Raw genomic sequence first — 12,131 nt, 5'->3', positions numbered from 1 at the left:
ATCAAAATCGACTTTGCTGTTGCTGACTTTGTATGTCATGGTTGAAATCAATAAAACAAAGTTGGAAAAGTTGAATGGAAGGCAGAGCCTTCAGCTTCCAGGGCTCCTGAGGAACAAAATACGGTAAATGTCTAGAAAAAAATATGGACATATATTACCATTATGGGTAATTCTACAAACTGCTTTTTATGATTATACTGACATATAACAACCTTTGTAACAGTGCATGGTTAGCCATTTTTAGGTTTTTCTTTCTGTTTAACCCATGAGTGATGGACTCTAAAACATTTTATGGGTAAGCAGTCTGACACCTTTGGGATCGTGCCTCTTTTGACTGTCAAACAGTGGAGCAAAGAGGTTCACACAGAGGTAGTGTTTCCCTATCTTTATCACCACTAGAGGGTTGTTTTTCATTTTATGTACTGGTTATGGCAGAAGCGGGTACAGGGTTATTTAAGGTCATGGGTAATTCTGTTCAGGTGTTGCTGATGAGAAATGGTTTTCTCCTGTGCTTAATCAAGTTACCTGTTGCATTTTATAAATGGAAATGGCAAGAAAACCAGACAATGCAAATGAAATAAATGACTCATGAATATGAATGGAAACAAAGATCGGCATGGTGAACTTTGATTGAGTGAACGTTAAAACTACTACCAAACAATTAGAAACCACAGTGTCAAAATAATGGATTTAGTCACTACAGGTAGAGGAAACTTTTTATCTGCTGGTACACATGTACAGTACTCCACAATATTCCAGTATTCAAGAGCAGTCAGGCTATATCTCTGTTTGGATATATCTTTGACCTAAGCATCTCACACTATAAGAGGCTACGAGAAGTCATTTTTTTCAATTCAGTTTTATTTATACAGCACCAAATCCCAACAACAGTCACCTCAAGGCAATTTGGTAGACCCTACAATAATACATACAGAGAAAAACCCAACAATCATGTGACCCCCTATGAGCAAGCACACTGGTGACAGTGGGAAGGAAAAACTCCCTTTTAACAGGAAGAAACCTCCAACAGAACCAGGCTCAGGGAGGGGCGGGCCATCTGCTGCCACCGGTTGGGGTGAGAGAAGGAAGACAGGACAAAGACATGCTGTGGAAGAGAGACAGAGATTAATAACAGGTATGAGTGGGTTAGACTTGATAGGAGGTGTTAGGTTCACGCATGGTGTCTGATTGCAGCATGAGCATTCACCCTTCCCTTAGCTGTTAACCAGAAGCTGGTTTGCACGGACCGGCCTTTAAGGTGTCGCGGATAAATACAACAAAATAAAACTAGTACCGGTACCGAAAAACAGAAAATTTATTCATAACACAGTGAAAAGACCCAGGAAAACCGAGTAAACGATAAAAACGATAACAAAATAATGCTGAAAACCGATAAAAACCCTGAAAACTATACATTTCACACCTGAGCCTCAACTCTCGCGGCCCGGTACCAAACGACTCACGGACCGGTACCGGTCCGATGCCTGGGGGGTTGGGGACCACTGTTATAGATTGTCTGGAATTTGGCTTATAGCAGGGTGGGCCCTGGATCACTGCTTTCTTTCTCTTGTTACAGGCCTACGCACTGCTGCTGTCTTGTTGTAGCCTTGTTGTTGCTTTGTTGTGGTTGTGTTGACTGGCATAGACTGGTTCTTTGTGTTTTATGGTGTTTTAGTGTTAACTGTTGTACTTTAATCATGCTTTTAATAGGAGTTTAAGTTGCAGAGAGACTGCACGGGTGAGTAATTGGTGGCACCCTTGGGCACTCCCCCGTGTAGGTTCCCTCCCCAAGTGGCTGGTCAAAATGGTTGTTTAAATATTTTACTGAGCTGCTCTTTAACTAGGACAGCATCGTGACAGCGAGCCTTTTAAGCTAATGTTTGTTAATAAAGTGTCTTAATTAACAGTCCTGTATTGTCCTGCTCATTGCCCCGACTCTCCAGTTTTTTTTTTGTTTTTTAACCTGTAGTTGGAAAACAAAACAAACTTGGACATTAGAAAGTAAAAACAAACTCTTGTCATTTCCTGTTTATTGCTTGATGACTTCACGTAGTATGAATGTGGGATAAACTGTTAAAAGTCAAATGTGTGCTCGTTTGTGGTGAGCAGCTGATCAAACAAGTTAAGAATTGTAAAAGTCTTCAAGCACATTCCGGCCTGTGAGACTCATTGAGACTCAGTGAACCATGACTCTGTGCTACATGCACACATTTCTACATCTCTGCCATTCAAAGACGCTGTGTGAGCTGGAGGGAGTTTGGTTGGAAAAGCCTGATAAGTTACTTTATTACAACATACCAAAAATCTCACTATGACTGTGATGTGGAAACACAAATGCAGACTATTATATTTTCTGGGACTGTCGGGTTATTAAAACTTACTGGAAGGCAATAAGATAAGATAAGATAAGATAAGATAAGATAAGATAAGATAACCTTTATTAGTCCCACACGTGGAAATACATGTGGCAACACGAGATATTTAGAAGTTGCCTGCTTTGACAGTTATTTGTTTCTCGTGCTTAGTTTTCCTTCACCTTCTTATATCTATCTGAGCACTCAAAGCAGTTTACATAACTCGCCTAATAGTATAGATAGATAAGTGCTACATCATTTTTTTTTAATTCATTTACTACTGCTATGGAGAAGAGCATGAGGTTTAAGGAGAAATGTGAAACCTTTCATCCTCCAAAACTTTATCCAGCTCCTAAGTTTATAAATTCTGCATTCTGCTTTGCGGTCTCCAATCGCACTGAAATGCAGCCAGATGCTCATCTCCTCTGTGTACCCGGCCTGTACCACTAACTTGGTGTCTTTGGAATGTCTGCCCCCTCCCCCTTCCTTGTTTCACGTAATGGTATGATCCTAGTCTGTCTTTGCGTGTTATTGGTGTCCATAAACACAAAGCCCCGCCCCTGCCTGCATGGTTTGTCAGCAGGCCGGTGAAGCTCGCACTTACTGACGGGTCACTAATAAGTCACACATTCTCGCATGCCGCCGGAAGTTTGCTCCCCTGCCGCAGACAGCAGACTAACTGTCGTTTGATTCTGCAGAGAGTTGGGACGACTGTACACCACGCGCTTCACTATCCACTGATCCCATTGTGATTTTACGTGGAGTTGCTTTCAATCCAAATCGCATCAACTTTGTTAGAATATAATAAACAGTTGATTGTGGAATATGAAGTAGCGAATACATTTCATGGATGGAAATTCCCGTTTTCTGAACATAAGCGATCTTCTATCTGTTCACCACAATCACACCCATTTACTCACCTAACCACAAACACTTGAGTTTTCCATTTCTTCTGTCTCTCATTGACTGCTTTGCACTTTCAGGGATTATATAAAACTGTTTCATCATACATACAGCAGGAACTTATGTAACAAAATTACTTTCTGTTGTTTTTGTAGGCTTGGTCCCTGTATATCAGTAAAATGTTAAAATAATTGAGGAATACTGCTGGATATGAATATGATAACTGTGCCTCAGTTTTATCTCATTTTGGTAGGATGGCTGAGAGCCGTGTCGTATACAGCTCAACATGATAGTCAATACACTAAAAGTAACTGTCACATTACTCTAGTGTTTTGTATGATAACCATGTTAGTAAATTTCAGTATAAATGTGATTGGCCCCCTCTCTGCTTATTTCATAGAGAATACATTTAGAAAAGGAGAGGCTAGTTTGAAAGTAAGACAGTGTATCTTCATCAGTGACTTTTGTCTTCAGAGATATTTATGTACTTTAAGTTTTAACCAAAACTTCTGAAATAATGGGGCCTCCAAGTCAACAAAAGTACCTGCTGTTAATATGGAGCGCTTCAAAGGTTTGACATTTTTTGATAGTTTTCTGAAAGAAATGGATAAAAAGGGGAGTAATTAAGATAAAACACATGGATGAATTGTTTTGACAAATTATTTTCATCTGAGATCGGCCAAACTGTTATGAACCCTGTTAATTACTTTTAAACCACAAACTATTAGAACTGATCAGCAGAATAATTACAGTCCATTATTTCTTGTTTTTAAGAAAAATCAGGATGCATTTTGGTAGCTGCCAAAATGCTTTCATCACGAACACTAGAGAAGACTGGACTCAGTAGGTTCACTAACAGTGTGTTTATTTACAGTGAAGGTAAAAACAACAGACAGCATAAGGAATGATAGCTGGAATGTCCTGGTCTCCACTACAGATTCACAGATAAACTGTTTCTCAAGGAAAAACTCGCTCTTGGCAAGTCCCTCAGACACAACCAGGTACCTGCACAGAGAAGAAATATAGGTGTGCTGGATGCAAAGGTGGCACACAGAGGAAGACCCTGAAACAGAAGGTGCAGTTAATGAACATAAAACAGGAGAGAAGAGAGCATGATGTAGCAAGACAGACAGAAAGTGGATGAGTCAACACAAGGACCACATCAGCTTTGATGTGTGGAGATAGGTCTCTACAGAAATGTTACACTCAGGACTTATTGTACATGTCCCTGCAGCTGTGATGGGCTGATACAGAGGAACAACCACACTCTGACACATCAGTCATAACATGATCATCCCTCACCGTATTACTCAAAAGGCAGCAGTCACCACACTTTTTTTAGGCTATACTATAACAATATATCAGCTGTAATATACCATATTATTGCTGAAAATTAGTGCAAATGTTAATTTTAAGCCTTTAGGTTTTGTTGAAATTTATAATTATATATAAAGTAATAATGTTGTGAACTAGCACAATATAAATACAACTGAACTGAAATTTCTGTTTATCCTCTTAATTTTAACTCTATTTTCAAACCCATGAGGTTTATTCAAGTCACCTGGATTCTAACCAAAGAGCACGCAGAGTTATTAGTGACAGTGTAGCCAGACTGTGTGGAGTTGTGTAAATTGCTTCGAGCGCTCAGATTGATTAGAACCAGTCCATTTACCAATATGAGAAGGTGATATAAAACAGGAAATAAGACTTATAACTAAATAGAGAAACATGGATGTATAAATAAATTAACCAGAGAAAAGTGATACAGAGGGACGAGCCCCACAGAGGGAACAAATAAACCCAATAACTAGGACAAAAATACCTGGGAATAAATACAAATCAATAGCTAAGCAATAACAAAACTAAGAGTCAGTGTGTGGTGTTATTTGCTGTCTTGGCAACAGTTCATTCCTGTTTTCTCTCACAGAGAACTGAGTGGGTGTACAAACCAAATTTCCAGTCACAGCCTTACATGGAATGTACTAAATCCTCAGGGGTTGTGGGGCCAAGTTACAGTAACCAGATGTGCTGATGCATCTTTATATTTTAGGAAACATTGTCTAAAGCAAAAACAGCATAATGTGTAAAAATAACAGTGGTGATCCTAAAGGCTTGATAACGGACTTGTCATCCCATTGTTCACTGTTGTTATTCTCTCACTGTTGTGGCTGTGTCACATTCCCAGGGTATTAGTAGTGGGAACTTCTCAGGCTTAATAAACAAATTTTGAGTATTTTGAAGACAGAAAACTACATCTATTTAAAAGCCAAGGCAAAAAATGCCAGACACTGTCAATGGCCATAAACATTTGTCAAAGACTCAGTTATCTTAGAATAAAGAAAGATCTGGCTCCCAAACCTTGTCATTAAAATTTGTAGCCTAGGTTTGTGTTTTTCTTTGGAATTATTTTGAATGTTTTACACAAGGTGAACTAGTTTAAACTGATTTTCTCTGTTAATAAGGTATTCATGAAATTACATTTGCACATCTTTTCAGTCTGAGTATAACTCAAGAGGTACATCATCTACTTATCAGTAGGTTGGTGGTTTGATCCCTGGATGCTTCAGTTTGCATGTCAACTATACTTCGACAAGATCCTAATCCCGAGTTCTCCCAGTGCATCCATCAGAATGTGAGTGAATGTTAGAAAAGCTCTCAAGGATGAAACAGCTTGTGTGAATGCAGCTTGTTATATAAGGTCCCCTCACAGAAACGATGTTCCAGCAGCACAACATCTGTTCACCTTTTTTATTTATGTATTTTATACTTAGTTTGTGTTTTTGGTGATTCTTATGTTTCTGTTACTCTGGATAATCCACAGATGGTTTTGGTCCTACTTCTTAGGAAAAATTGTTGACACTGTATTCTGATGATTAAGGGATGCAGTTTGGTAATTTCTGTGTCTCCTGGGTATCTGCAGTGTTTTAACATCTTCTTGTCCTTTTTGTTTCTTTGTTTCTTAGTAATGGAAATTGAAACACTCCATAACAAAATCAGGTCCAGGAAGCTCTTTGATTTTGCTTTCTTCTATATAACAAATGGCTTCAATTACAATTTTGTTAGGCTGCCACAAGCTTCCGTAGATAGACTTGGAAAAAGTGTGTAAAATGCAACTCTCTGTCCTGTCTACCAGATGCTTGGTGAGTAGTGGGATAAGGAATGTTAAAAGTTGTGACTAAATTTGGAATTCTGATGCATCCCCACCCAAAGTGAAAGCACATGAGCATGTATACCACTCACTGCAGCACTGGATTATATATGTTTTTAACCTGTGACACGCTAAAACAAGTCAAAAATAGCCTTCCAAAGAAAAACAAATAACAGATAGCACTTTTACTTCCACACCATATTTCCTGTAGAAACATGCAGAGCATTCGAGAGTGCAGCACTTGCCTGTCAGCCAGCAATATTTATTATATCCAGACATTTTAAAAAATCAGTGATTACGAAACATTACTGTGCATTCACCTCTGACTAACTGTTCCAGCATGAGCAGGAAGAACAGACTAATGTGTGTGTGTCCGTGTGGGGAAAGAGTTAAGTGACTTTCCATATCCTCAATGATAACTTGGAAAAAGAGACAAGGAAAAAAGTGAGAGGGAGGGTGAGTGGACATGTGTGTTCATGAAAAGGAAGTCTGTCCAGACAGTGTCAGATGACATCATCGTCTCCAACGCCTTGTGTGTTTATGTGTGTGCGTAGGAGGGAGGCAGTCTTTTAGTATAAATAGGCAAACCGCTGTCAGTATTTCAAACTCAGGGACCAGCAGAGAACAAACCTGAACAAACAGGGATTTGAAATACTACACTGGACACACGCCAACTACAAGGTAAGGACCTGAACCTGACAGTTCAGACTTTATCTTATACATACAGGCACACACAGCATTACAAGGAATTAGAAGGGAAATTGGTATTTAATACAATAAAGTGTAATTTAGCCTCTTGAGTAGTTTTCAGTGGATCTTGTCCACATCCATAAATTACATCATCAATCACATGTGCACAGCTTTTTTTAATACACATGTCTATTATGTTGACTTGCATTCAGTTTCTAAGAACAAACTGAATCTGTTATAAATCCTATCCTGAATTATTATTATTAAATCTCATTATCCTGAGTCAGTGTTTGACTGAAGCACAGTTAGAAGTGGACTAATATATTCTTCTTCTTTTCTTTCTTTTTTTTTTACATCTACCAGTTGTGGCTAGTTTGACACATTTTCTTTCTGTCTTTATTTATTTTCATACTCTTTGCTTGAACCTTTCTGTATGCAAGTTTTTACAGTCATACTTTTAAGACATCATTTTATGGCCAACTTTTGACAGGTCTCTAACCTTTCTCTGTACCACTGTGTAATCCAGTGCAGTTTCTTACTAAGAATCAGAAAGGATCTACAGACACAAGGTTAAACAAAAACCCACTCCTCTTTAAATGGATACAATACCTATTTCTAAAGAATGCATCAGTTTTAGTGATGTAGTGTACAATCACTGCGAGAAAAGCTGTTTGAGAAGAAAGGTTATACTTGCAGGTGCCAGATACAGAGTGTCTGCTGCATACTGAATCACCACTATTCATATTTGATGAAATTCTCATTTTTCTTTTCCAGAATGCTTTGTGTATATATTTTCCTGGTGCTGGCTCTGAGCAGAGTGGGACTGAGTTCTCTGCAGGATAAGCAGACTGATTTTGGGCTGAAGGTCTTCTACCAGTTGGCCCAGGAGTCAACAGACAAGAATGTGGTCTTGTCCCCATATGGCGTGGCCTCTGTTCTGGCCATGGCTCAGCTTGGTGCAAATGGAAACACCAGCAAGGCCTTAACTACAGCTATGGGTTTTTCTCTGCAAGGTGAGTGACATCTAGATCCAGACAACAAAGTGGGACTGCGGCAACAGGAACAGGTTACAGGAAATAATGAGAATATATCCATAAAGTTTTTAGCATCAGGACAACAATATGGCACTATTTACTGTTTTTACACATACTGTAGCGTTTGCAAAAGAAAGTTTGTAACTAAGTTAAAGAAAGATTAAAAAAAGGTAGTTTTGTGACTTTGGTAGACTAGAGCATGTCAAGACCATAACCATGAAAAAACAAAACTCGTCCCGCAGAGCGGGGGATGCTTCGGCAGCAGTGGCTTCTGCAGCGGGGCCTGTCCACTGAGGAAGGGGTAGAAATAGCCAACGGGGTGATGGTGGAGAGGAAGATGAATCTGGAGAAGAGATATCACCGGACCTTGGCCAAGGCCTTCAAGACCAACCCTCACCAGGTGGACTTCACGAAGCCAGACCAAGCCATCAGCGTTATCAATGCATGGGTCTCAGATCACACTGCAGGTATATTCATATAGCAGACTCAAACCCGTCTGAAACCTCCATCAGCTTTGATTTCTGCTGATGTCTATCTTTGTGTCCATCTTTGAAATCGTTTGGTCATCTCTTCTGCAGGTCTTATCCCTGAATTCTTGCAGTCTGGATCTCTGACTGATCAGACACGCCTCATCCTCCTTAATGCGCTCCACTTCCAGGGGCTCTGGAAAATTCCCTTTGACCCAAAACTGACACAGGAGAGGATGTTCCACTGTGCTAATGGCAGCACTGTGCCAGTCCACATGATGAGAATCACCAACCGCTTCAACTACGGTGGGCCACGTTGTTGCACTTGTTTATCAAACGGTTCCACAGATGACTAAGGTCTCTATCTGTATTTACTCATTAAGGCCTTTCTTTTCCCCTCAATTAACAGGAGAGTTTGTAACCGCTGATGGAGTGGATTACGATGTGATTGAGGTCCCATATGAGGGCGACTTACTGAGCATGCTCTTGGTGTCTCCCTTTGAGCCTGAAGTTCCTCTGAGCACGCTCAGTGCAGATCTGAGCAGCCAGAAGATCCGACAGTGGAGGACAGAGCTCAGGAATGTCAGGAGGCAGCTGGCCTTGCCTAGGTAAGAGTGGTCAGAGTGTATCTTTGGAGCAAACAATAAATTATATTGATTCATATTGATTATCACAAGGCTGTCAGCCTAAACAAAACACAAGAAACTGAAAGACTGGTGTTTTGAAGGTTTACTCTGGACTCCGAGGTGAATCTGAAGACTGCGCTAGTTAACATGGGACTAGGAGACATCTTCAACCCAGCTACTGCAGACTTCACACGCATCACCTGTAAGTCAACCTTTTTGTTAAATGTTCACCTCTCGGGGGTAACTGTAGTTCCCGAGGTGCAGCAGGTCATCTACCAATCAGAAAGTTGGAGGTTTGATCCCTAGCTACCCCAGTCTGTATGCCAAATATCCTCAGGCAAGATACTAACCCCAAGCTGCTCTCCGATGCATCCACTGGAGTATAATTAAGTGTGAATGTTAGATAGAAAGCACTTAAGCATATGAATGGTATAAATGAGAGAAGTTGTATAAAGCACTGTGAGTGTTCGGGTAGATAGAACAGTGCTATCAGTGCTATCATCTTGGAGTCAGGAATGTCTCCAAGATTCCTTACAAACTTGGAGTCATGAGTGTATTGTGTTGTTATATGAACAAATCGGAGTGTGTTACAGATAGAATTCAAACAACTGAACTGTTTAACACGAATGGTGTTTTAATGAGGTCCAGCAGGACAAACAAAGAGATGAGTCCAGAAGATAGTTCATGACCATCACTAAAGCTGTTTCTGCACTATGATACACTCTTAATCCTGACTGGAGCTTTTGAAATAAACCAGTCTTTCAGAGATGATCACTCAGTTTTTTTTATATCTATCTATCTATCTATCTATCTATCTATCTATCTATCTATCTATCTATCTATCTATCTATCTATCTATCTATCTATCTATCTATCTATCTATCTATCTATCTATCTATCTATCTATCTATCTATCTATCTATCTATCTATCTATCTATTCATTACAACCACCTTAAAAGCCTGTGTGTCAAGACTGTCCATATTTAAAATTGAAGCATTTTAAGCCTTAATGATAGATTATAAATAAGCAGATAAAAAAAATTTAAGGTTTAAAAAAAACTACATAATGAAAAAAACAAACATATTTTATGTAATTGTTTTTTTCTTTATTTACTCATTTGTTTTTGTTTTTTTTTGTGTTTTTCCCTCTAGTGGATCAAAGGCTGTGTGTGTCGAAGGTCCTGCAAAAACTGAAAATTGAGGTGAATGAAGAGGGAACCAAAGGAGCAGCATCAACAGGTACCCTCATTTCTCAAGTCTATATATTTTTATTTGTGGCACAGGTGATATAATTGATTTTTTATGGTAGTATGGAACATAATATGATGTAAGCTAAAAGGGGATGTTGAAAATAGGCAAAAGAAGCAGAGTTCTTAATGTTTATAGATATTGATTTATAGACAGAGAAAATATTTTAATCATTTTTTGTGATTAATCATATTGTAACAAATACTTTTCAACAAAAAATGTATCAGGAGAACTATTTGAAGATAATGTGAGGGGTCCAAATGAGGTCCCCACATAAACCCAACACTGACCCCCCTTTCTTTTTCATTATTCTGTTAGCTGCTGTCTTGTTTTCTCGTATGGCAGTAGAGGAGATCATTCTAGACCGACCGTTCCTTTTCCTTATCCAGCACAAACTCACAGGTAACCTTTCACTAGAATAAAATTTTACAATACCAGACTGCTAATTGGTAGAGTGGCTCCCTAATGTTCTCCCTTTTATGTTTAGGTGCTGTTCTTTTCATGGGTCAGTTCAACCAGCCTCAGCAGTAACCCGCTCTGAAAACCTTTCATTCCCCTGCGTGAGGCTACTAAAATTCCACATAATGACCATCCAATGGATGACATATCTGACATATACTACTTACATCAGATGACATATTTGAAACTGTAAACTTTATCACTGGAAGGTTTATTTACAACATTATTGAAAAAGATTTTGCTAAATATATATATATATATATTTACACACACACACACACACACACACACACACACACACACACACACACACACACACACACACACACACACACACACATATATATCTTTATAGATTATTTATTTCTCTGAATGTTTCTGGCTGATAAAACATATCGTGATATAAAGGAAAGTGAACATATGAGGTATTTCACCTGTTTCTGATACAAAAGATATTGATTTAATTGTAAGGGAGGGACGCTGAATGAATTAGTATTTATAAATAGTTATATTTTGATATTATTACTGTTAAAAAATATATTTCATATTTTTTGTTTGTTTTGTTCTTACATTTTTATTTCTGTCACTATGCTTGTATTTATTAAACTACTATATTTTTTACAATGTTGCAGTCTTTGAGGAGTTCTTTGAAAGGTTAACATTGACTTTTTCTGTTCTCCCCCTGAGTCAAGCATCAAAAGGCACCTAACAAATCAATATAGTTTCTACACATAACAGAAATATTAGTTCCCATTTCTTTAGTTAAATCTGCCAGAGATAAGCTTTGCACAAAACAGCATTTTTGTCCTATTAAGCTGCAAAATAGGTATTAGCTGAAAACCTGAACAGCATGGTGTGCAGTGACTGAGGAAACTAGACAAGTGGAAGACAAAAGCATGTCTAAAAAAAATCTGTATCTATCTACAGTAGATGAACAGTATCTGAAAGAAAGATATAGGGTGGGGTAGAGTCCCGACACTGACACCGACCCACAGGCTGTCCCATATGGACCAAGACCTACAGCCAAAACAGAAGTTTATGATTTAACACCAGGGAGGGCACTTCTATTTTTAACTGGTTCAGCTATTCTGGTCTTTGATAGTGGTTCAGTGGCTGCAGAAATGCGCAGACCAATTGGATGGAAGCTAAGCCATACCACATGATACCACTTAACCAATCAACTCTGTGCATTCCAGGTGTT

The 12,131-nt window shown here is 38.8% G+C and overlaps 1 protein-coding gene across 1 annotated transcript; it reads left to right on the top strand.

Annotated features, from left to right (window-relative positions):
* Window positions 1-6,990: 6,990 nt before the first annotated feature.
* serpine1 (serpin peptidase inhibitor, clade E (nexin, plasminogen activator inhibitor type 1), member 1) lies at window positions 6,991-11,556 on the top strand. The gene is made up of 9 exons (XM_085255090.1): window positions 6,991-7,086; window positions 7,870-8,108; window positions 8,372-8,596; window positions 8,708-8,902; window positions 9,006-9,204; window positions 9,324-9,424; window positions 10,376-10,462; window positions 10,790-10,873; window positions 10,959-11,556. Exons 2-9 carry the CDS (start codon window positions 7,871-7,873, stop codon window positions 11,000-11,002), a joined length of 1,173 nt encoding a protein of 390 aa, XP_085111216.1. The 5' UTR covers window positions 6,991-7,086; window position 7,870; the 3' UTR covers window positions 11,003-11,556.
* The last annotated feature ends 575 nt before the right edge of the window (window positions 11,557-12,131 follow it).

Source organism: Mchenga conophoros, linkage group LG3, assembly GCF_057382185.1.
Source record: "Mchenga conophoros isolate Kocher_MC1m ecotype Shallow Benthic linkage group LG3, M_conophoros_male_GT1.1, whole genome shotgun sequence".
In the NCBI taxonomy this organism is placed as follows: domain Eukaryota; kingdom Metazoa; phylum Chordata; class Actinopteri; order Cichliformes; family Cichlidae; genus Mchenga; species Mchenga conophoros.
Note: the sequence above shows the minus strand (reverse complement) of the source record. Positions and strands in the feature narration are given on the sequence as shown.

Coding starts and splice junctions, on each gene's coding strand:
- serpine1 (XM_085255090.1), top strand. CDS start 7,871: ATGCTTTGTGTATATATTTTCCTGGTGCTGGCTCTGAGCAGAGTGGGA. Junction 8,597..8,707: donor GGTCTCAGATCACACTGCAG/GTATATTCATAT, acceptor TCTCTTCTGCAG/GTCTTATCCCTGAATTCTTG. Junction 8,903..9,005: donor CACCAACCGCTTCAACTACG/GTGGGCCACGTT, acceptor CTCAATTAACAG/GAGAGTTTGTAACCGCTGAT.